The sequence below is a fragment of the Salmo salar genome, chromosome ssa11, assembly GCF_905237065.1.
Source record: "Salmo salar chromosome ssa11, Ssal_v3.1, whole genome shotgun sequence".
NCBI lineage: Eukaryota > Metazoa > Chordata > Actinopteri > Salmoniformes > Salmonidae > Salmo > Salmo salar.
Window position 1 is genome coordinate 47,546,615 of NC_059452.1, and position 26,519 is coordinate 47,573,133.

General features: G+C 42.4%; 1 protein-coding gene across 23 annotated transcripts; it reads right to left on the reverse strand.

Annotated features, from left to right (window-relative positions):
- LOC106587935 (troponin T, fast skeletal muscle isoforms) lies at positions 1 to 24,700 on the reverse strand. 23 transcript variants are annotated; one of them, XM_045689685.1, is made up of 16 exons: positions 24,572 to 24,700; positions 19,892 to 19,930; positions 18,929 to 18,942; positions 17,326 to 17,334; positions 15,837 to 15,956; positions 12,772 to 12,789; positions 12,321 to 12,341; positions 11,618 to 11,636; positions 11,064 to 11,103; positions 10,808 to 10,924; positions 9,489 to 9,566; positions 8,725 to 8,838; positions 7,351 to 7,463; positions 7,041 to 7,131; positions 4,206 to 4,246; positions 1 to 1,407 (listed from the first exon to the last, which is right to left on the reverse strand). In XM_045689685.1, exons 2-16 carry the CDS (start codon positions 19,909 to 19,911, stop codon positions 1,371 to 1,373), a joined length of 852 nt encoding a protein of 283 aa, XP_045545641.1. In that variant the 5' UTR covers positions 19,912 to 19,930; positions 24,572 to 24,700; the 3' UTR covers positions 1 to 1,370. The 23 variants fall into 23 exon arrangements, with proteins under 23 accessions (XP_045545641.1, XP_045545640.1, XP_045545643.1 ...); XM_045689684.1 differs by having other exon boundaries at positions 15,837 to 15,959; XM_045689687.1 differs by lacking the exon at positions 17,326 to 17,334.
- Positions 24,701 to 26,519: the final 1,819 nt, after the last annotated feature.

A 26,519-nucleotide genomic window follows, 5' to 3' on the forward strand; every position in this document is an offset into this window, starting at 1 on the left:
TGAAGCGTCACTCTTTTTATTTACAAAAAATACCACAATGAGAAGCTAACAACAGTCCGCTGTGAGAGGACAGGACATGAGAAGCTAACAACAGTCCGGTTTGAGAGGACAGGACATGAGAAGCTAACAACAGTCCGCTGTGAGAGGACAGGACATGAGAAGCTAACAACAGTCCGCTGTGAGAAGACAGGACATGAGAAGCTAACAACAGTCCGCTGTGAGAGGACAGGACATGAGAAGCTAACAACAGTCCGGTGTGAGAGGACAGGTCATGAGAAGCTAACAACAGTCCGCTGTGAGAGGACAGGTCATGAGAAGCTAACAACAGTCCGCTGTGAGAGGACAGGACATGAGAAGCTAACAACATTCCGGTGTGAGAGGACAGGACATGAGAAGCTAACAACAGTCCGCTGTGAGAGGACAGGTCATGAGAAGCTAACAACAGTCCGCTGTGAGAGGACAGGTCATGAGAAGCTAACAACAGTCCGGTGTGAGAGGACAGGACATGAGAAGCTAACAACAGTCCGGTTTGAGAGGACAGGACATGAGAAGCTAACAACAGTCCGGTGTGAGAGGACAGGTCATGAGAAGCTAACAACACTCCGCTGTGAGAGGACAGGTCATGAGAAGCTAACAACAGTCCGCTGTGAGAGGACAGGACATGAGAAGCTAACAACAGTCCGCTGTGAGAGGACAGGACATGAGAAGCTAACAACAGTCCGGTGTGAGAGGACAGGACATGAGAAGCTAACAACAGTCCGCTGTGAGAGGACAGGTCATGAGAAGCTAACAACAGTCCGCTGTGAGAGGACAGGTCATGAGAAGCTAACAACAGTCCGGTGTGAGAGGACAGGACGTGAGAAGCTAACAACAGTCCGGTTTGAGAGGACAGGACATGAGAACCTAACAACAGTCCGCTGTGAGAGGACAGGACATGAGAAGCTAACAACAGTCCGGTGTGAGAGGACAGGTCATGAGAAGCTAACAACAGTCCGGTGTGAGAGGACAGGACATGAGAAGCTAACAACAGTCCGGTGTGAGAGGACAGGACATGAGAAGCTAACAACAGTCCGGTGTGAGAGGACAGGACATGAGAAGCTAACAACAGTCCGGTGTGAGAGGATAGGACATGAGAACCAATCATAGTCTGCTGTGAGAGGACAGGACATGAGAAGAATGGACTGTGACAACATAATTCACATAACACGAAAGCAGACAGTAGGACATCCAGTGCAACTTGTCGGTTCCATGACATGGGTCTAGCCGGGGTCTGGATGGCTGTGGCGGGCAGAGGCAGTTGTCCCTGCCGGTACAGAAGCCGGCAGCATGGCGGACGCACGCCGGTGCTGAGACCTCTGCGGGTGGGCAGTTTACTTTCGGCGGCGGGCTGCGGCTCCCTTCTTGCTGCTGCAATGCGCCAACAGTGCAAACACACGTTAGGGGTCCTGTTCTGTTATGTAGGTAATGCCCTCTAGTGGCAAGCATTGGCTTTAAACAGCAGCCAATGACATAGTCCCCTTGGTGAACCATAGTTAGAATGTATGGTTTATTTACATGTTTAGGATGACATACAATGTGTAAATTAGAATATCCAAAATAGTCTATGGGCCAACATTCATTCTGAGGTCAGGAGGCACTATTTATACAACGTTATTACTACTGTGAGAGTAAATCGTATTTTAAAAGAAGGAAAAATAAGTTATGTTTGATTTGATTCTTTGTTCAAAATGTTGGACTACCTTTAAGCTATCCTAGATAGAGTGTTATGTTCAGTATGCTATTGTAAAATACAGTAAATGTCATGTTCAGTATGCTATTGTAAAATACAGTAAATGTCATGTTCAGTATGCTATTGTAAAACACAGTAAATGTCATGTTCAGTATGCTATTGTAAAACACAGTGAATGTAATGTTCAGTATGCTATTGTAAAACACAGTAAATGTCATGTTCAGTATGCTATTGTAAAACACAGTGAATGTAATGTTCAGTATGCTATTGTAAAACACAGTAAATGTCATGTTCAGTATGCTATTGTAAAACACAGTGGCTGTCATGTTCAGTATGCTATTATAAAACACAGTAAATGTCATGTTCAGTATGCTATTGTAAAATACAGTACATTTCATGTTCAGTATGCTATTGTAAATCACAGTAAATGTCATGTTCAGTATGCTATTGTAAAACACAGTGGCTGTCATGTTCAGTATGCTATTGTAAAACAGAGTGGCTGTCATGTTCAGTATGCTATTGTAAAACACAGTGAATGTCATGTTCAGTATGCTATTGTAAAACACAGTGGATGTTATGTTCAGTATGCTATTGTGAAATACAGTACATTTCATGTTCAGTATGCTATTGTAAAACACAGTAAATGTCATGTTCAGTATGCTATTGTAAAACACAGTGGCTGTCATGTTCAGTATGCTATTGTAAAACACAGTAAATGTCATGTTCAGTATGCTATTGTAAAACACAGTGGATGTTATGTTCAGTATGCTATTGTAAAACAGAGTGGCTGTCATGTTCAGTATGCTATTGTAAAACACAGAGAATGTCATGTTCAGTATGCTATTGTAAAACACAGTGGATGTTATGTTCAGTATGCTATTGTAAAATACAGTAAATTTCATGTTCAGTATGCTATTGTAAAACACAGTAAATGTCATGTTCAGTATGCTATTGTAAAACACAGTGGCTGTCATGTTCAGTATGCTATTGTAAAACACAGTAAATGTCATGTTCAGTATGCTATTGTAAAATACAGTAAATTTCATGTTCAGTATGCTATTGTAAATCACAGTAAATGTCATGTTCAGTATGCTATTGTAAAACACAGTAAATGTCATGTTCAGTATGCTATTGTAAAACACAGTGGATGTCATTTTGACCAGTGTTAGCTAGTTTTAGTCAGACTCACACATTTGGATTTAGTTGACTGACCATGCTGCAATACAATGTCAAGCTAATGCCATACTTACCTCAGTTATATCAGATGGCAAACTATTAAAGTATCCCATCGAGACAAACAAGCTCAGGGAGAGATCCATATACAGTAATACTATAAGTATACTATTTGTCATCCTTGAAGAATGAAAGTTCTCCACACGTGACTCATCCACCCAGACTCAGACAGAAAGACTCATCCACACAGACTCAGACAGACAGATGGCAAAGAAATTAAGGCAATAAATTAATGTGGGCTACAATGTTTAGTAGGCCAATGTTAAGAGCAATTTGTTCCCTTTTGATCAATCTTGAAGAATACTTGGGCAAATGAAAGAGAAAGTGGTGAAACTTTCAATTCTTCACGAGTACTTCCAATAGCTGGGGATGATGTGGTGAAAGTACTTCCTGTTGACATATTATGCTGTTGAGCCTCACTTCCTATTGACATATTATGGTGTTGAGACTCACTTCCTATTGACATATTATGGTGTTGAGCCTCACTTCCTATTGACATATTATAGTGTTGAGCCTCACTTCCTATTGACATATTATAGTGTTGAGCCTCACTTCCTTTGCCTCTGAAGCAGCCCTTGCAGTACATGTACAACAACACAGAGCCATACTGTATAGAACTAGGGTTCTGATGTGGACTTTACAGTACTTCTCACTATTGTATCACATGATGATGAGAATGTGATGGAACGGCTGTAGAGAAATGTTGTTAAATACCTCTCCTGTGGTACGGTCGATATAAGTCACTCATTATTGGCTAGTCTCGTAAGGTGGATGGTGTTTCAGGGGGTCAGCAATGGAATTATTTTAATGTTTTTACTACGCACAACACTTCAAGGTTTTGCAATGGCCTACCTTTTTGCAAAAACAAAATGTCCGCCTTGTAAACCTGTTCTAAGGACATTTTGTGTGCTTCTTAGTGCAACAGTCATGCCTTAGTGTTGCAGAAGTGAGCCGTAGAATGTTGACCAACACAACTCTTTGTCAAGCCCTCTTCTAACTCTGACCAGGATTAAAGTGTTATGACAATGCCTTTCATTAGTCATTATTAGGACATGCATCAGATCAGAGTATCATACTGTCTGTCTCTGAGGAGTGAAGAGAGTGTGGGTTTTTGTCCCAAATCAGAACCCTATGGGTTCCTGGTAAAGAAGTAGTGCACTATATTCGGAATAGGGTTCCATTTGGGACACAAACAATGACTGGGAGAGGAAGGAATTCTGAAGGAGTGAGAGGCAGTACTTACTGTTTCTGAAGCTCATCAATACGATTTCTGAGAGAGATGACCTGAAAACAACACATGAGCGTGTTTAAACCCATCAGAAGCAGCAGGGAGGTTGCCAGGGGCCTTACATTTGACCCCTGACCTCTGGGTCATTAGTGACAACTTTAAAGAGACAGCAGCAGTCCTGTTGGAATGAACTGTTGGTCTGAGGTGGGCAACCAAGAGTACTCTCACCGACACACGTACCCACTACAGCACTAGTGGATACTAGTGTCTAGATCGGCACAGTCAATATCTTCACAAGGGTTGTAGTTGATCTGATGTCATTAAATCACAGGAGGGGAGGACGGCTCACACTAATAATGACCGGAACGGAGCGAAAGAAATGGCATCAAACACCTTTCATCAAACAATGTGTTTCATGTATTTGATTCCATTCCAACCATCCTACTCCAGCAATTACCACAATTACCTCCCCAATTAACATCTACGGGATTGTGTCCCCCCACAGGTTAGTTCAGCTAACGTGTGCTAATGTGATTAGCATGAGGTTGTAAGTAACAATAACATTTCCCAGGACATAGACATATCTGATATGGGAAGAAAGCATTCTTGTTAATCTAACTGCACTGTCCAATTTACAGTAGCTATTACGGTGAAATAATACCATGATATTGTTTGAGGAGAGTGCACAGTTATGTACTTGAAAATGTATCAATAAACCAATTAGGCACATTTGATTTTGGCCATCTAGTGGCCAAACTCGAAATTGCACCTAACCTGGAATAATACATTGTGACCTTTCTCTTGCATTTCAAAGATAATGGAAAAAAAATGTGCATGTTTTTTCTTTGTATTTTCTTTTACCAGATCTATTGTGTTATATTCTCTTACATTCATTTGACATTTCCACAAACTTCAAAGTATTTCCTTTCAAATGACATCAATAATATGCATATCCTTTCTTCAGGTCCTGAGCTACAGGCAGTTAGATTTGGGTATGTCATTTTAGGCGAAAATTTAAAAAAGGTTCCGATCCTTCTAAGATGCCACCTCTGACTATTAACCTTTGACCTGTCCTCTTTCACCTGAGGGCAGACACTGCTGCCTCTGTTGAGGTTTGGTTTGCATGGTCCTTCTAAAGCATCCAGACCCTGCAGAGAGACTAGACCAGACCATACACTCCCTAGGCTGTCTGTTGCAGACCCAGGACCTGTGTTTAGACCCACGCAGTCTTTAGGCTCTGGCTGCAGCTCTATGGCTGCGAATGACCCAGGGCCTATCCTTAGACCATGCACTCTTTAGGCTCTGGCTGCAGCTCTATGGCTGCGACTGACCCAGGGCCTGTCCTTGGAGCATGTCTTTATTTATTACTCAATTGACTAAGCTCCTCCCCTCTCATACATAGTGTTGACCTGGAGGACATCAGAGCTGAACGGGTTCATTTGTTAACAAGGAGGGGAAAGTGATCATGGGTTAAGAGTGGGACCGGGGTGGCAGGTAGCCTAGTGGTTAGAGTGTTCGACTAGTAACCGAAAGGTTGCAAGATCGAATCCCCGAGCTGACAAGGTACAAATCTGTTGTTCTGCCCCGTCATTGAAAATAAGAATTTGTTCTTAACTGACTTGCCTAGTTAAATAAAGGTAAATAAAAGAGCAAAATCGACAACTGTCAGATCCTTCCTTACAGAATGAGAGAACACCTTTACCCTCTGATTATAAATCAGTGGCCTTCTGTCTGAACGACAACCATCAGGTCCTTCCTTACAGAATGAGAGAACACGTTTACCCTCTGATTATAAATCAGTAGTCAATAAATTAAGTAACAGCACAATAGCACAGCTTTTTACCAAAACAGGGGCGGGAGGGCACTTTGTTATTGTTTCAATTGCTGATTGCCATTTTAATTTCAATTTACTTCCCGAATTGTCTGAATTCAAAAGTAAATTGACCCTGAACCATTTACATTCTAATTATTCTAATTATTATAACAATAACAAAGCGTACTCCCACCCAATGTTCCAGCACTGAGCAAATTTCAGGTCTGCTGAGGACAAACTTGAACGTTGTGAATATTCTGTGCAACTTCCAGGGCGCATTTACAGTGAAAAGTGAGGCTGTACCTGTTTTAAGTTACAGTTTCAGACAGTGGTCAAGTAGGCTACTGCGGCTATTTGATCATAACCTAGGCCTACCAGAGTGGCCTACCATCAAAAACTACGCCTAGATATTACCGTCGCAAGGCATATGAATTAACAGCAAACGACGCAATTATCACAACACACACGTTGTAATATGGCACATGCGTTGTAATATGGCCATACAGAAATGGTTTGTCGAGATCGGTGTGGAAGATCTTGACTGGCCTGCACAAAGCCCTGACCTCAACCCCATCGAACACCTTTGGGGATGAATTGGAACGCTGACTGCGAGCCAGGCCTAATCGCCCAACCAGTGCCTGACCTCACTAATTCTCTTGTGGCTGAATGTAAGCAAGCCTCTACAGCAATGTTCCATCATCTAGTGGAAAGCCTTCTCAGAAGAGTGGAGGCTGTTATAGCAGCAAAGTGCGGGGACCAACTCCATATTAATGCCCATGATTTTGGAATGAGATGTTTGACGAGCAGGTGTCCACATACTTTTGGCCATGTAGTGTATGTAGCGACTACAGATTGACCCTTTAAATTATGTGGGGAGAAAAAAATCTAAAATATATATATATTTTTTTATTGTATAAAAAAAGAATACTTAATTGAAAGGCGAATTGACTCCAACCCTAATGTATAATAACGCTCATTTTGCATAGTATCTTTGCGGAAGAAGCACATTAAAAATGTAAATGTAAAAAATCCCTCACCTCATACTTCTGCCTCTTGAGTTTCTCAATGTGTTCGTACTTCTCAGACTCCAGTTGGTGCATCCAGTCCCATAGATCCTTAGCCTTATCCCTGCAAAGGACAGAACATTCAGGAGGTTGGGTTAAAAACTGCACATTTCTGGGATCTGAAAATGACAATAGGGAAATGAAGTATTCTCATAGTCCAAGAGATGTCTACAAGGAACATTCTAGTTCCTCTACAACTATGTCAAGCTGCTCAGGTTCAGGACTCTGCCTCCTTTACTAACACAGAAACATATCCACACTCCCACCGAAACTAAAATCTTACTTCAGCTTGTCCTCGTTCAGATGGTCGATGTTGAGAGGCTTGCGTCGCTCCGCTAGGATCTTCTTCTTCTTCTCTCTCTCAGTCTGCTTCTTACCTCCTCTCTTAGTGTCAGCCTGGGGAGGTGACAGAGCACATAGGGAATATAGCCTGGCTGCCATTCACATCACTCAGGCCCAACGCCACGACCTGCTAATGTTTCTTCTGGATCTGCTTTGCTCCTCGACTCTTTGAGAAAGCGAACACATTCTGACCGTTCTGATTGGTCCCAGAAACCGATGGTTGGGACTGAGCTGGCCTACACGAATAAATGAATCACGTCGTTTTTGACGTCAGCACAAACGACTTCTAGGATGGCGGGTTCAGACAGATGTTTGGACGATCGAAAGAACAACGGAATTAAATTCAGGATGAGTCGTCAGGTAATGGGATATAAGGGGGGCCATTTTAGATTTCATCTAGGTCTGTGTTGAACAAGAGGTTCAGAGCTACAGCTCATAATTACAAACAATCTGTAACTTCAATCATGTGACGTCTGTCTGTCATATCTTCCAATCCTGTTATGTTGTTACATGATGCGTGTCGTTTCATGGACCCAACTAGGACTGATGCATCCACTAAAAAACCTTAAGACGTGTTTTACAAAAGAGCAGGTTGGCTGTGATGAAGATAGGTCCTTGTTTAACAAAGAGGTACACTATATGTAGGGAACAATGTAGTACACTCTATATGTAGGGAACAATGTAGTACACTCTATATGTAGGGAACAAGGTAGTGCACTCTATATGTAGGGTAGTACACTCTATATGTAGGGAACAAGGTAGTACACTCTATATGTAGGGAACAAGGTAGTACACTCTATATGTAGGGAACAAGGTAGTTCACTCTATATGTAGGGAACAAGGTAGTACACTCTATATGTAGGGAACAAGGTAGTACACTCTATATGTAGGGAACAAGGTAGTACACTCTATATGTAGGGAACAAGGTAGTACACTCTATATGTAGGGAACAAGGTTGTGCACTCTATATGTAGGGAACAAGGTTGTGCACTCTATATGTAGGGAACAAGGTAGTGTACTCCCGAGTGGCGCAGCGGTCTAAGGCACGGCACATTAGTGCTAGAGCCAACACTACAGACCCTGGTTCAATTCCAGGCTCTGTCACAACCGGCCGTGATTGGGAGTCCCATAGAGTGGCGCACAATTGGCCCAGTGTCGTCCGGGTTATGGTTTGGCAGGGATAGGCCTTCATTGTAAATAAGAATTTGCTCTTAACTGACTTGCCTATTGAAATAAAATAATATGTAGGAAACGAGGAGTGTTTTGAGAGGCCCTGGATTTGTGTTTAGCGTGCTGTGTGTGGAGGTCACCTGACCTTCTGCAGGGAGCTGCTATAGCTGGAGCCCATGTTGGTCAGAGCTGACTTCTTCTTAGCGTCATCATCAGCCTTTCTCCTTTGATCCATCTCCTCCTTCTTCAGCCTCTCCTCCTGTACAAGCAACCACAACACCCACGTTAAGCAACCACAACATCCACGTTAAGCAACCACAACACCCACGTTAAGCAACCACAACACCCACGTTAAGCAACCACAACACCCACGTTAAGCAACCACAACATCCACGTTAAGCAACCACAACACCCACGTTAAGCAACCACAACATCCACGTTAAGCAACCACAACACCCATGTTAAGAAACAACACCCACGTTAAGCAACCACAACACCCACATCAAGTAACCACAACACCCACGTTAAGCAACCACAACACCCACGTCAAGTAACCACAACACCCACGTTAAGTAACCACAACACCGACATTAAGCAACCACAACACGCACGTTAAGCAACCACAACACCCATGTTAAGAAACAACACCCACGTTAAGCAACCACAACACCCACATCAAGTAACCACAACACCCACGTTAAGAAACAACACCCACGTTAAGCAACCACAACACCCACATCAAGTAACCACAACACCCACGTTAAGCAACCACAACACCCACGTCAAGTAACCACAGCACCCACGTTAAGCAACCACAACACCCACGTTAAGCAACCACAACACCCACGTTAAGCAACCAAATGTTGAATGAATTCATGTGTTTGCTTGCAGAGTTTAGGCTATACAGACCTCACGTCTGGCCTGGCGTTCCTTGTCCTTCTCTGTGCGTACCCTCTGGATCTCGGCCCTCTCTGACCTACGTTTCTCCTGGAGGAGAGGAATAGAACCACATACACAGCTGTTTACAGGTCTGCCACCAGAAGACATGGTTTACTGTAACCTTGTTACTTGGGCTAAGAGATAGGTTGTTTACAGGTCTGCTACCAGAAGACATGGTTTACTGTAACCTTGTTACTTGGGCTAAGAGATAGGTTGTTTACAGGTCTGCTACCAGAAGGCATGGTTTACTGTAACCTTGTTACTTGGGCTAAGAGATAGGTTGTTTACAGGTCTGCTACCAGAAGGCATGGTTTACTGTAACCTTGTTACCGTGCCTAAGAGATAGGTTGTTTACAGGTCTGCTACCAAAAGACATGGTTTACTGTAACCTTGTTGCTTGGGCTTAGAGATAGGTTGTTTACAGGTCTGCTACCAAAAGACATGGTTTACTGTAACCTTGTTACTTGGGCTAAGAGATAGGTTGTTTACAGGTCTGCCACCAGAAGACATGGTTTGCTGTAACCTTGTTGCTTGGGCTAAAGGATAGAAAGCATGTTCTAGAAGTTCTTCAAGACAGAAGGCCAAAATTCCCAAAAGATCAACATCGACCAATCTATTAGTTTGGGCTCCATTCCGCAAGTCAAGCATAGTTTCTACTCCTGTATTTATACTTGGTTCTACCAGGGTTGGGGTCAAATCCATTTCAATTCCTGTCACGTCCTGACCCTTGTAAGAGGTCATTTTCCATAGTAGAGTGGTCAGGGCGTGACAGGTGGGTGTTTTGGGTGGTTTTGGTTTTCTGTTTCTATGTTGGGTTTTCTAGATTTCTATTTCTATGTTTTTGTTTTCTATGTTTTGGCCAGGTATGGTTTCCAATCAGAGGCAGCTGTCTATCGTTGTCTCTGATTGGAAGCCATACTTAGGCAGCCTGTTTTCATGTGTGAGTGTGGGTAGTTGTTTTCCTTTTTGTCAAAGTGTACCTTACGGAACTGTTGTCGGTCGTTGTGTTGTTTTGTTCAAGTGTCTTCATTAAAAGTCAAATATGAGCACTATACACGCTGTGCCTTGGTCTCCTTTAGACGACCCATGTTACAATTCCAGTCAATTCAGAACGTTAACCAAATTCCAACTCCAATTCCAAATGTTCCTAATTGAAAAGAATAGAAGAGAATTGTAGTTGTAATTGCAGAGTACTTCCTGAATGGTCTGCAATTTAAATGGATTTGATCCCAAACCCTGGTATTTACACCTGTGTTTACAGCTGTAAAGGCGAGGTAATAACAGCTCACAATTCTGGACTTGAGGGCAATAAGCTCCTCCTCCTCCTTCTTCCTGTTCTCAAAGTGGACGTCGATCAACCCCTGCAGCTCAATCAGGTCTTTGTTCTGACGCTTCTTATGGAGGTCCTGTTAAACAACAAAGTTAGAGAGAGATTACCTCAAGTGTAGTATCACTGTACCAAACCTAAACGGTTGCTTTCTTTTGGCCAATGATGTTTTAGTTCATGAAACAGGATTTAGGAAGAAGAATTTATAGTGTACTTACGTCAAAGTCCACCTTCTCACCATCAGGGACCTTAGGGACTCTATGGAATGTCAAAAGATGCCACTTAAGTTATATCTAATGCTTTAGGACAACGCAGCAAAATTCACCGGGTTCTGGCGTTGCCACTGTTGGTTCTGTCCTTATAAAACATTTAGCATACAAGCTACAGGGTTACAAACATGTGGAAGCCAGGGTTCTGTCCTTATAAAACATTTAGCATACAAGCTACAGGGTTACAAACGTGTGGAAGCCAGGGTTCTGTCCTTATAAAACATTTAGTATACAAGCTACAGAGTTACAAACATGTGGAAGCCAGGGTTCTGGACTTCCAGTCAATTCCATTTCAATTCAGTCAATTCACCAAGTAAACCTGAAATTCTAGCAATTCCAATTTGTTCAATTCCTCCTTCACTTGTTTTTTCAATTAGGACAATTGGAATTGGAATTTCAGTTTACTTCCTGAATGGACTGAATTGATCCCAACTCTGATGAACACACATACACAGCTTGAACTGGTTGGTTTGACATGAATGTTGGATATAACTTCTACTCACTTGAACTTGGGCTTCTCCTCTGTTCAGTAAGAACATCGTAAAAGGGGGAAGAATATGTTACAGTGTTAGAGATATCACATACAGTGACAAGGATCTCAAGCAACAGACCCAAATGGAGGTTTAGTTAATCAAGGGGACATATCCGTGTGGACACACTTGGTGTTACACCTCTGGGCCGCAGTTTCAGGCTACTTTTAACTTGTAAAAATAATAACAAATTATTATTATAATAGGAAAAGTAAACCGTTTGTAGGTTTTACTTTCAATTTCACAATGTTAATTTGGTATGTGTTAGTGAAAAAAGTTGTATAACATGTATAATAACAGACATGTACAGTATAGGTGCTTGTAAGGATGAGTAGGACAAGAACAATACCTTACTATTTACTATGTAGGATCTCTATGCTATTTATGAGTTCCATTCTCTTTTTTTTCTTCATTATAACTACTTCATTGTCAGAATTAGACTCTTTCTACAATCCAAGACTGAATTCTGTACTTGGATGATACATGTTAATTCTATTCCAAAAGTCAAGTTGGTGGTAGAAATATTATTAAATAAGAAATTACAATGAATTGTCAATAAATAGTGAAACATCGTTGACATTGTGATTAGATTTTGGCTTGACCTTCACACACAAACAGGTAGAAACCACAAGCAAAGCAACAGCAACACTCTTGCAGTCAGAGAAATACAAAGTACCATCTTGTTCTCCTTCCTCGACTGGTTTGGCAGAATGTCATGCAGGAAGAGAAGCAGACAAAGCAGACATGAACATAGGAGTCACTGCAGCATTTCATATTCCGTCACCCTTTCTCACGCTGTCACAACAAGTCTGTTTGCTGACCTTTCTCATAAGGCCACTCAGACTGTAGTTTCGCGTGACAGACTATTCACGTGAGATTTGGTTCTTGGTTCTGAGATTACTCAGGCCTTGACTTTCATTCATTTGTTGGGAGTATGGGGAAATATATTTAGCAGGAGACTAAATTTGGCCAGTATTTTGCTGCTGGAGCACATGGACTCATGGACATGGTCTCTTTCTCCAGTCTTGCGATACCGTAAACCTCCTGAACTGGGAGAGGAGACTGACACAGTGCAGTCTGTCCAATCAGAAGTACACATACAACTTTAAGAACTTGAATACACATACCTTCCTCTTCATAGGCCTCTGCATGCAGCAAGCGTCCAAAGCAAGAGCAGAATAGATATCATGATGAGTGATATATACTGTACATAAGCTCAGGACAAGCTGTCGGTGCCTGCTAGGGTTGAAAAGTTCCGGAATGTTCCAGAAATCTTCCAATGGGATTTCTGAAGAAAAAAAACTGGAAACTTTGTGAAAGTTCCCAGAAGTTTACAACCCTGGTGCCTGCTAGCACATTCACTACACTTCAGTTAACTAGGCACTGCTCTGCAGAACATTCACTCACCCAAATTGAGGTGTTTATGACCAGTGTAATACACCATCAATTACAGTAAATGTGGCCAGAAGTACAGTTGAAGAAAACAGGTAAATATGAATATGAACTATAACAATATATAATTGATATAAAGTATTATATTAAATAACACCCCAATGTGAGAGCTAAGCAAGTTGTAACAGTGATCAACTTTCTGTATCATTCCTGTAATCATTCCTTTATAGGTTAACAAAATAAGCTTTTCAGACAAGATCTCAAAAGGGGCAAAGAAAGATCCTTTATATGCGGAAAGGACATCCTTCATCCATGCCGTTACGGTAATGAAAAACACAGCTATAATGAGGTTCATGGAATGGGGGACTACCTTCCTCAACATCATCTCTGTAATGGTGAAATTAGGACGATTGAGGAAGAGTAACAGAGGTGGGCATGGATGAAAAAAAGACCTTAATTCACATAAAGTCATCAGGTTATTTTGGAGCAGGATTTAAATATAATAGTCAGGTTATTTTGGAGCAGGATTAAAAGATAATATTCAGGTTATTTTGGAGCAGGATTTAAATATAATAGTCAGGTTATTTTGGAGCAGGATTAAAAGATAATAATCAGGTTATTTTGGAGCAGGATTAAAAGATAATATTCAGGTTATTCTGGAGCAGGATTAAAATATAATAATCCGGTTACAGTGGAGCAGGATTAAAATATAATAATCAGTTACTTATGATGGAAGCTTTCTTTCTTCCATTGAGCATTTTCATACATTTGCCATATTCAAAACATTTCTAGAAAGCAACCTCCAGGTTCTAATACATTCCCAACATATACAGAAAGTTTAGAGCACTACAAAATCAAGGGCTCATTATATTTTCTCCAGTTGCATTCTGGGAGAAGCAGCTCCCGGTGATGTGATACAGTAAGTATGGAAGATAGCAGCTCCCGATGAGGTGATACAGTAAGTATGGAAGATAGCAGTCATTGGTTTAGCTTTAGTTGCTAGCACCCTTACTAGTTTAGTAAATATGCCCAGATAGGGCTATAGTATCTATTCATCTACAAGCACTATGCATCTGCAGCATCTAACAGCACATCCTCATTAACCCCTAGCTCCTACCACCATCTAGGTACATCTCAGATCTCATCCTCATTAACCCCTAGCTCCTACCACGGTCTAGGCACATCTAAAACCACATTCCTCATTAACCCCTAGCTCCTACCACTGTCTAGGCACATCTCAGAACTCATCCTCATTAACCCCTAGCTCCTACCACCTGTCTAGGTACATCTCAGATCTCATCCTCATTAACCCCTAGCTCCTACCACGGTCTAGGCACATCTAACACATTCATCCACCTCTGGCCTGCTGGCCCCCCTACCTCTGAGGAAGCACAGTTCCCGCTCAGCCCAGTCAAAACTGTTCGCTGCTCTGGCACCCCAATGGTGGAACAAGCTCCCTCACGACGCCAGGACAGCGGAGTCAATCACCACCTTCCGGAGACACCTGAAACCCCACCTCTTTAAGGAATACCTAGGATAGGATAAAGTAATCCTTCTAACCCCCCCCCTTAAAAGATTTAGATGCACTATTGTAAAGTGATTGTTCTACTGGATATCATAAGGTGAATGCACCAATTTGTAAGTCGCTCTGGATAAGAGCGTCTGCTAAATGACTTAAATGTAAATGTAAATGTAACACCACATTCCTCATTAACCCCTAGCTCCTACCACTGTCTAGGTACATCTCAGATCTCATCCTCATTAACCCCTAGCCTCTACCACCGTCTAGGCACATCTAACAGCACATTCCTCATTAACCCCTAGCTCCTACCACCGTCTAGGTACATCTCAGATCTCATCCTCATTAACCCCTAGCTCCTACCACCGTCTAGGCACATCTCAGATGTCATCCACATTAACTCCTAGCTCCTACTACCGTCTAGGTACAGCTCAGATCTCATCCTCATTAACCCCTAGCTCCTACCACCGTCTAGGTACAGCTCAGAACTCATCCTCATTAACCCCTAGCTCCTACCACCGTCTAGGCACATCTCAGATCTCATCCTCATTAACCTCTAGTTCCTACCACCATCTAGGCACATCTCAGATGTCATCCTCATTAACCCCTAGCTCCTACCACCGTCTAGGCACATCTCAGATCTCCAAGTGCAGAGGGGCTAGGGCCTAGGGGTGGATTTGGGATTGATCATGATTAGTGATATTAAAGAAGCAGTTTGAGAGGAAGCAGCTGAAGCCACTCTGTGAGGAAGAGGCGTGCTTTGAGAAAGAACATGAACGTGTACTGTTGCTATAACTAATACACATACTAGACTATGGGTATGCAGTACCAATATACATTCCGCACTATGAATACACAGTACTAATACACATAGTATACTATGCATATACAATACTAATATACAGTACATGGTAGACTGTGGATATACAGTACGTTGACCAGGGGTGTCAAACTCATTTTGCCCCGTGGGCCATGTTCAGTACCCCCCCCCCCCAGTACTCAAACCACTCCCATGAATCAGCTCACAGGGGATCCAGTATGTTTGACACCCCTCCCATAGACCATAGAAGTATGCTTTCTTCATAGTGGGCAGTTATGAAGAGGAGGTACCTCCAGTAGCTCAACAGTTAACATTAGTGCCTCAGGGGTTTGAGGTGGAGACAGGGGTTGGACACTATCAGGAGGGACTATATACTATATTAGTAGGTCTCATCTATGTCTACCTGGGGGACAGGTGTGGTTGCACAAGGGAAGGATGAATGAATACCCTACACCACATACCTTCCTCCTCTACAACCTCAGGCTCAGGCTCAGGCTCGGGTTCTGCCTCCTCCTCTACCTCCTCTTCCTCTACCTCCTCCTCTGGGGCTGCCTCGGGGGCTACCTCTACTTCTACTACCTCTTCTTGGGATACGCAGCAGAGCACGCAGCATGCAGCGGGAACCCAGGGACAGGAAGGGTTTCGGAGAGAGGTTAGATATTCGTTTATGAACGCGTGAAGGAGGAGAGAGAATCGGTTAGGTTATAGGATGAAAATAGATTACTTCAGTTTAAGAAGGAGGGATGAGAGAAGAGAGGAGAGGACAGTACTGTACTGCTGGAGTGTGTGCAGCGCGCAGTGATGCTGAGAAGAACAGAAAGAGAGGGATGAGAGAAGAGAGGAAAGATGGATGGAAAAAGATGGGTAGACAGCATTAATAAGATGAAGTGAAATGATACGTTATGAATGATTGATGGTTTTCTGCATACCGGAGATACCTGAGTTTGAAAACATGTCACATGCCAAAAAATGTGGAATTCCTTATTGCCCAATCACATTTTTCCTTATTCTTTAAGTTGTCGAAAATTTGTCAGAACAGTCACCCTTAAGAAGTGTTTGACAAGCCGTTTGATAAATCAAACGTGATTACGCACAGATAAAACAAACGTAATTATGATAAATGATAAGCAAGCAGGGATTTTGTGAGATTTTTTTTTACAAACGCTTGATCAACAATGACAGACTTTATTATCTAGGGAATTCAGTTGACACATGGACAAACAAAGCAAGAAGTTTTTCAATTCCACTTGACGGACTGGTACACAAAGCTCACATACAGGGAAGGCTGTACGAGTATCATTATGTGTGGCTGCATACTGTAATGTAATTTTGGTTACCAAGTTATAACAGAGAAACAGAGCGCACCATTGAAGGTCTGAGTATATGTAAAAGCTTGCTTTGTTGTGTGAAAACAGACATGAATCAAATCAAATCAAATTGTTATTGGTCACATATACATGGTTAGCCGATGTTAATGCGAGTGCAGCAAAATGCTTGTGCTTCTAGTTCCGACAGTGCAGTAATATCTAACAAGTAATCTAACAATTTCACAAAAACGACCTTATACACACACGTAAAGGGATGGAATAAGAATATGTACATATAAATATATGGAAGAGTGATGGCTGTGCGGCATAGGCAAGATGCAGTAGATGGTATAAAATACAGTATACACATATGAGATGAGTAATGTTGTGTGAATCTGACTTCACACAAAGCTAGCTTTCCAGCGAAGTTAAGATGTTTATGAGCTCCACATTACAGATATTTGAGGGTAAGCAAAAGCGGTTGTTAATTAGTAATAAATTATTGAGTCACACAAATAATCTATTAAAAAGCCTCGCAAAGAAGGCGTTGTCAAACACATTTCAGATTAAGGGTAAGAGTTGACAAATTAGTAAGAGTGGCATCGCCATGGAAACCAAAATGTCTGTTGTTGTTGTTTTTTACCTTCCTCGTCTTCAGTTTCCGCAAAATAAATATGGTGAAACAAAAACACATGTCATTTCTTAGATCATAAATTGGTCCAATCCTTGCCCTGAGACATGGCTTTATAGGAGTCCATAGCCATGTCCCAGGTCAAGTCAGAATCATGCTGATCATTCATACTGTGTACTATCCTCCATGACTGCCTAAATTACACGCTATTTGTGAGTTTGACAAAAAACATTTATTCGAACCCACATATAAACGCATATACAATTTGCATTCTCTAAATAATAACACATCTTCACTTGAAGGCTCATCTAGGGCTGTATCCAGTCTAGGAGGACAGGATAGTATACCAGCATCTAGGGCTGTATCCAGTCTAGGAGGACAGGATAGTATACCAACATCTAGGGTTGTATCCAGTCTAGGAGGACAGGATAGTATACCAGCATCTAGGGTTGTATCCAGTCTAGGAGGACAGTATCCCAACATCTAGGGTTGTATCCAGTCTAGGAGGACAGGACAGTATACCAACATCTAGGGCTGTATCCAGTCTAGGAGGACAGGACAGTATACCAACATTTAGGGCTGTATCCAGTCTAGGAGGACAGGACAGTATACCAACATTTAGGGCTGGGTCCAGTCTAGGAGGATGGTATACAGCATATGATTTTGACATACTTTCAGGATTAATGACAAAATGGCAAGACATAATTGTCTTTCTTCAAAGGTAAAAGACAATTGCCAGAATTAAACACTGATCAATGGGCCTGTATTGCGGACCGCATTGCCTGAAAATATGTACTTGAAACTCAAAGCTAATGATATAAAATGTTATATAAACATTATCTTTCACTGAGTCAAGCCAAACCAGCACAGAAATAGACAGACTTTAACCCTTGTAGAAGGTTAGAAGAAATATTGAATTATTATCACAACTACCGATACACAGTGTGAAAGAGACAAGTTCAGGCTTTACCACTGTATTTACAACAGTATTATTTACAACAGTATTATTACATGATTATAAAGTAAACATAGAGTTGAGGACAGACTGGTTGAGAATGGACACAATCTGTCTGTTCTTCGTGAACCCAGTTGGGGGAGACACAGCTCTATGAATAGAGGATGCTGCCGTACAGAAGGCTTCAGCTCCACCTTGTTTAAATCAAATCAAATCAAATTTATTTGTATATAGCCCTTCGTACATCAGCTGATATTCTCAAAGTGCTGTACAGAAACCCAGCCTAAAACCCCAAACAGCAAGCAAAGCATGTGAAAGAAGCACGGTGGCTAGGAAAAACTCCCTAGGAAAAACTCCCTAGAAAGGCCAAAAACCTAGGAAGAAACCTAGAGAGGAACCAGGCTATGAGGGGTGGCCAGTCCTCTTCTGGCTGTGCAGGGTGGATATTATAACAGAACATGGTCAAGATGTTAAAATGTTAAAATGTTCATAAATGACCAGCATGGTCAAATAATAATAATCATAGTAGTTGTCGAGGGTGCAACAAGCACGTCCGGTGAACAGGTCAGGGTTCCATGGGTTAAATGTGGAGATACGAGTCACTGATCATTAAAGTAAGAGTAGATTTTTTTCAAAGTAGTTTTGTTATTTTCCACTTACCCTCGATCTGATCGCTGAAAAATAAAAACAGCATACAGTTAGCATCAACAGGCCCATTTAACTTAGAGTTATAAGACAAACAGCTCTCTACAGTAATTAAAATCTCTAATCCTACCTAAATATATGAAACATTAATGTTTTATTATGATATGTTGGATAAAATAGTAAAGACAGACACCAATGTCCAGGGAACAGCCCAGCTAGTCGATTACCTATCAACTAGACTCCGTAACAATTCATGTTACTACCAATAAACCTCATGCCTATCTTGTTTCACTCCAGTGGCAATTATTTACTGACAAGATACTCAGAGGTCAGGTTGTAAATGTCTCAGTCCCACTGATAGCACCAAAATGTAATACATGTATTATTATTTTATTTTTTAAATGTATTATTATTTTTTATTTGTATTTATTTTATCCGTTATTTGACCAGGTAAGTGGACTGAGAACACGTTCTCATTTACAGCAACAACCTGGGGAATAGTTACAGGGGAGAGGAGGGGGATGAATGAGCCAATTGGAAACTGGGGATTATTAGGTGACCATGATGGTTTGAGGGCCAGATTGGGAATTTAGCCAGGACACCAGGGTTAACACCCCTACTCTTACGATAAGTGACATGGGATCTTTAATGACCTCAGAGAGTCAGGACACCCATTTAATGTCCCATCCTAAAGACGGCACCCTACACAGGGCAATGTCCCCAATCACTGCCCTGGGGCATTGGGATATTTTTTATTTTTTAGACTAGAGGAAAGAGTGCCACCTACTGGCCCTTCAACACCACTTCCAGCAGCATCTGGTCTCCCATCCAGGGACTGACCAGGACCAACCCTGCTTAGTATTTAGTCCCACTTGTAAATTATTTGGTAGCTAATGATCCTAACAAGGAAATTAAACCCTCAATCATAAAATGAATGAAATTAAGGAATAAAATGAATCATAAAATGGGAATACTTACACTTCCTCAGTGTCAGACATGGTGACAGTGGATTTACACCTGGAAGAAAAGTAGGAAAGTTTCTTTATTTAAATGTATTATTTTATTGTAGGATTTTTCCCCCCTTTCATCTGAAGGAGAATACATGGGTAATACAAGGAAAGGGAAAGGGGATACCTAGTCAGTTGTACAACTGAATCCATTCAACTTAAATGTGTCTTCCTCATTTAACCCAACTCCTCTGAATCAGAGAGGTGCGGGGGGGGGCTGCCTTAACCGACACACTGCTGAGGTAAGTTATGTCCTCTTTATTCACATCCTTCCAACAACTTTTGACATAATTTGTAGGTTAAAACTTTCCAAAGGTGCACTGAAAGGACAACTTAGTGTCATGTAGTAAAGACGACTAGCTAACACATCTCCTCATCCTCCATCAGGTCTCTAAAGCCCTCGGCTGTACAGGACGTGGAACAACTCTCATTTCTAATACAGTGGATATATATAAGTGTCCTAAGAGGGTTCTTTCACACCTAGTGGTCCAGGACAGCTGCAGATATCCTTCAGGATAGTCTTTTAGGATCTTATTACCCAGACTCAGCTGAGACCTTCTCTGTCCACATAGCTCCCAAATCCCCCTCTCCTTTTCTCCATATCTGGGCATCGTGGTCATTCATCACAACAAAGAAGGAATAAGTGATGATGGTAAGGAGAAGTCTGAGGATCCTTCCTGATTGGTTGGGTTCGACAAGACGATTCGGTTGACCCTTTGTGGTTCGTTTGGTTAACTTGTGATATAAAAGACTGGTTGACGATGACGACGAGCCTCCACCAGACAAACACAAAAACAATATCAAAATATTTGGTTGAAAATCTATCCTTTTTTTTTTTTGTGTGTGTGTGTGTGTGTGTGTGTGTGTGTGTGTGTGTGTGTGTGTGTGTGTGTGTGTGTGTGTGTGTGTGTGTGTGTGTGTGTGTGTGTGTGTGTGTGTGTGTGGCGTCTACATATGTATGTGTGTTGGTGCCCGTGTGTACGTGTGCCCGTCTGAAGATTTCCTTGGGTTTGCATAAGAAAGCCTGAGAAGGTCACAGAGTTAGGGGGGATACCACAGGGGTGTCCAGTATTACCCTTTAGCATTTAGCTGTATGCCCTGCAGACATTGTGACTGTCAACGTGCTATCAGCTGTTCACCGCTAAGCCGTCATTGTAATTGGTAATACTGGTATGATGCCGCGGTACAATTAAGGGGAGCAGTTTTTGTTGTTGTTGTAAATTCCAGGACAACGCCTGGGGACAACAGGAGATTAAAGTCAATTAGACAAAGGATGTAACCTTTGACCCAAAACCCTCAGTCTAGAACACTCAGTGCAGCTGTATCTCCATAGCTGTTTGAACTTGATAGAATACACTGTACTGTACTATAGCAATGGTAACCTGTCTAAACAGACTATCGCCTCGTAGCACTCACATCTGGAACCATGAAATGCTTTGAAAAAGGCTTTTTGCATGGATCACATCAACATCATCATCCCAGACACCCTTGGACACACTCCAATTCACATACCGCCCCCCCAAACAGATCCACAGACGACTCAATCTCTATTGCACTCGACACTGCCTTCTTCCATCTGGACAAGAGGATGCTGTTCATTGACTGCAGCTCAACGTTCAACACCATAGTGCCCTCCAAGCTCATCACACTAAGCTAAGGACCCACTTCCTGATGGGCCGCCCCCCCGGGTGGTGAGGGTAGGCAACAACACATCCGCCACGCTGACCCTCAACTTGGGAGACCATCAGGGATGCGTGCTTAGTCCCCTCCTGTATTCCCTGTTCAGCACAACTGCGTGGCCGCGCACGACTCCAACACCATCCTTAAGTTTGATGACAACACAACGGTGGTAGGCCTGATCATCAATGACGATGAGACAGTCTATAGGGAGGAGGTGAGTGACCTGGCAGTGTTTCAGGACAACAGCCTCTCCCTTAATGTCAGCAACGCAAAGGAGCTGATCGTGGACTATAGGAAACGGATGGCCGAGCACGCCCCCATCCACATCGACGGGACTGTAGTGGAGCGGGTTGAAAGCTACAAGTTCCTCTATGTCCACATCACAAAGCATCATGGTCCACACACACCAACACAGTTGTGAAGAGGGCACGACAACGCCTCTTTCCCATCAGGAGGTTGAAAAGATTTCTCATGGGCCCTCAGATCGTCAAAATGTTCTACAGCTGCACCATTGAGAGCATCTTGACTGGCTGCATCACCGCTTGGTATGGCAACTGCGACCGTAAGGCGTTACAGACGGTAGTGCGTTCGGTCCAGTACGTCACTGGGGTCCAGCTCCCTGCCATCCAGGACCTCTATACCAGACGTCAGAGAATGACCCTAAAAATTGTCATAGACTCCAGCCACCCAGATCATAGACTGTTCTCTCTGCCATAAGACTGCTAAACAGTTAAATAGTTAACCAAATAGCTACCTGGACTATCTGCATTGACCCTTTTTGTACTAACTCTTTTGACTAATCAAATACGTTGCTGTTACTGTTTATTATCTATCCTGTTGCCTAGTTACTTTACCCCTACCTATACGGTATGTACATATCTACCTCTATTACCTCTTATGACTTGGTACTGTTACCCAGCTTATATAGCCAAGTTATTACCTCGTACCCCTGCACATCAACTCAGTACTGTTACCCAGCGTATATAGCCAGGTTATTACCTCGTACCCCTGCACATCAACTCAGTACTGTTACCCAGCTTATATAGCCAAGTTATTACCTCGTACCCCTGCACATCAACTCAGTACTGTTACCCAGCGTATATAGCCAGGTTATTACCTCGTACCCCTGCACATCAACTCAGTACTGTTACCCAGCTTATATAGCCAAGTTATTACCTCGTACCCCTGCACATCAACTCAGTACTGTTACCCAGCTTATATAGCCAAGTTATTACCTCGTACCCCTGCACATCAACTCAGTACTGTTACCCAGCTTATATAGCCAAGTTATTACCTCGTACCCCTGCACATCAACTCAGTACTGTTACCCAGCGTATATAGCCAAGTTATTACCTCGTACCCCTGCACATCAACTCAGTACTGTTACCCAGCTTATATAGCCAAGTTATTACCTCGTACCCCTGCACATCAACTCAGTACTGTTACCCAGCGTATATAGCCAAGTTATTACCTCGTACCCCTGCACATCAACTCAGTACTGTTACCCAGCTTATATAGCCAAGTTATTACCTCGTACCCCTGCACATCAACTCAGTACTGTTACCCAGCGTATATAGCCAGGTTATTACCTCGTACCCCTGCACATCAACTCAGTACTGTTACCCAGCTTATATAGCCAAGTTATTACCTCGTACCCCTGCACATCAACTCAGTACTGTTACCCAGCGTATATAGCCAGGTTATTACCTCGTACCCCTGCACATCAACTCAGTACTGTTACCCAGCGTATATAGCCAGGTTATTACCTCGTACCTCTGCACATCAACTCAGTACTGTTACCCAGCTTATATAGCCAAGTTATTACCTCGTACCCCTGCACATCAACTCAGTACTGTTACCCAGCTTATATAGCCAAGTTATTACCTCGTACCCCTGCACATCAACTCAGTACTGTTACCCAGCGTATATAGCCAAGTTATCATTACTAATTTTGTATTTATTCTTTGTGCTATTATTTTTCTATTTTTCTCTCTCTGCGTTGTTGGGAAGGGCCCGTCAGTAAGCATTTCACTGTTAGTCTACACCTGTTGTTTCTCTCTACACTGTTGGGAAGGGCCCGTCAGTAAGTATTTCACTGTTAGTCTACACCTGTTGTTCCTCTCTACACTGTTGGGAAGGGCCCGTCAGTAAGCATTTCACTGTTAGTCTACACCTGTTGTTCCTCTCTACACTGTTGGAAAGGGCCCATCAGTAAGCATTTCACTGTTAGTCTACACCTGTTTACAAACCAAGTGACAAAAACATTTTGATTTGATTTAGCATCCAGGGATTGTCCACCAAAGTTTTCAATTACACAAAACACACATAAAAACACCTTGAAAAGAAGTATTGTATTGACCTGTATCTAGAAAGCATTGACTAAATCTATTTTCCCTTTCGGTCAATTTAAACAATTTAAAGTTGTCTAATGACAATTGTTGTCTTAAAAATGATATGCTACCAAACTCCAAACAGAAGAAACGGAACTATTTCATTTTTTCAGACTTTGACATGTTTGCAATTGTGAGACGTGTCCCACGGTCCAACATCCGGCCTCAGATGCCCCCAGCAGTCTGGCTGGAGCAGCTTAGATTACAACCAGAAGACAGTCCCAGTTCTATACGTTAGTAGGCTATAGATTCTCCTATGGTAAATCTACTGTGACAGTAGGAGAGACCACTTCCTCTTCCTGGTCTCCAGTTCTATACGTTAATAGGCTATAGATTCTCCTACGGTAAATCTACTGTGACAGTGGGAGAGACCGCTTCTTCTTCCTGGACTCGTAAATCACTGTCTCTTTATCCATCTCTGTCTGTCTCTCTGTATCAGTGGCACATACCTGCCCAGGAATATTTAACAAACCCTCTATAATAACAGGAATTTACTCAAAACACAGGAATCAATCACTCTTAAACAGTGAAATGTTGTGTTTCTCCAACCCTTTGTCTTTCTATCTATCTTTCTTTCTTACCTCAGACAAGTTGAAAGAAGTGAGACTCCCTGGCGATGGATGGGGAGACTGGCTGTAAAGGCTTCTACAAACTCTTCTCATCAAATAAGTCCTTGTGTTATAGTGATATTTGATCTTGTCAAGCTGCTCATTGGCTGGGGTCTGACAGTGTGAGGTAGGGGAGTCGAGGGGGGCCTGCGGCATCTTCACACCCTCAATAAGGAGATGGATAAAGGTGGGGGGTCGGGGGGTGGCTAAGGAGGGATAAGAGAAGGAGTGGGGTTCTGGTTGTGGAAAGAAGCAGCTGAGATGTGTCTGGTGCTATATTTGTGGTGAGCAGAAGCAGAACTGATAGAGTGTACGAGTAATGGGGATCCCATTGGGCATAACCTGCTGGAGTTTAGAGGCTTATACATCAGCGGCTTGGAATGCGGACAATGTCCCCTGTGTGTTCTACCAGCAGGAATACACACTCTGTCAGTCAGTCTGTCAGTCAGTCTGTCAGTCAGTCTGTCAGTCAGTCTGGCAGTCATTACTGAGTCCAGTCATGGGATGGCAGAGGAGAGGACGGTGTACTTTACAGACTACAAACCAGTTAGTTATTATGTTACGTATTCTAGTATTTTGATCCAGGTATTGGATATACTGTACCTGTACTCTTCTATGTACTTCATGCCTTCCAGACATTATAATATCAGGTATTGGATATACTGTACCTGTACTCTTCTATGTACTTCATGCCTTCCAGACATTATAATATCAGGTATTGGATATACTGTACCTGTACTCTTCTATGTACTTCATGACTTCCAGACATTATAATATCAGGTATTGGATATACTGTACTTGTACTCTTCTATGTACTTCATGCCTTCCAGACATTATAATATCAGGTATTGGATATACTGTACTTGTACTCTTCCATGTACTTCATGCCTTCCAGACATTATAGTATCAGGTATTGGATATACTGTACCTGTACTCTTCTATGTACTTCATGTCTTCCAGACATTATAATATCAGGTATTGGATGTTTTGGGAGGCATTTTGATATTTCTTTATCTAAGTAAATGTGATGAAATTATGTTTGCTTTGACAACTTTATTAATTTCTGTGTAACTTTATCTTGTGACATATTTTGCATATTTATACTGTGTCTACATGCATGTTTAAAAATATGTATATATATTTTCTTATTAATTTGTACCTGAATGTTGCTAACCCGATTTGCATATGAATACATATTCATGTTAGATAATTTACATATTCATGTTTATGTGATGTGTTTTCATATTAATTTGTATTTGTTTACCTGTTTACATGACAAGGCACCTGCATAGTACTCAGCCATGCTGCAGCACCCTTTCACAAAGTTGATCACGGCCTCAGAGAGAAGAGGACACACCCACCGACATGCCGGCCTATCATATGGAACTTCCTCCTTCCCCTCTACACAACACCACAGCCACCGACATGCCGGCCTATCATATGGAACTTCCTCCTTCCTCCTTCCCCTCTACACAACACCACAGCCACCGACATGCCGGCCTATCATATGAAACTTCCTCCTTCCCCTCTACACAACACCACAGCCACCGACATGCCGGCCTATCATATGAAACTTCCTCCTTCCCCTCTACACAACACCACACCCACCGACGTGCCGGCCTATCATATGGAACTTCCTCCTTCCCCTCTACACAACACCACACCCACCGACGTGCCGGCCTATCATATGAAACTTCCTCCTTCCTCTCTACACAACACCACACCCACCGACGTGCTGGCCTATCATATGAAACTTCCTCCTTCCTCTCTACACAACACCACACCCACCGACGTGCCGGCCTATCATATGAAACTTCCTCCTTCCTCTCTACACAACACCACACCACACCCACCGACGTGCCGGCCTATCATATGGAACTTCCTCCTTCCTCTCTACTCAACACTTGGAATGGCTCAATGT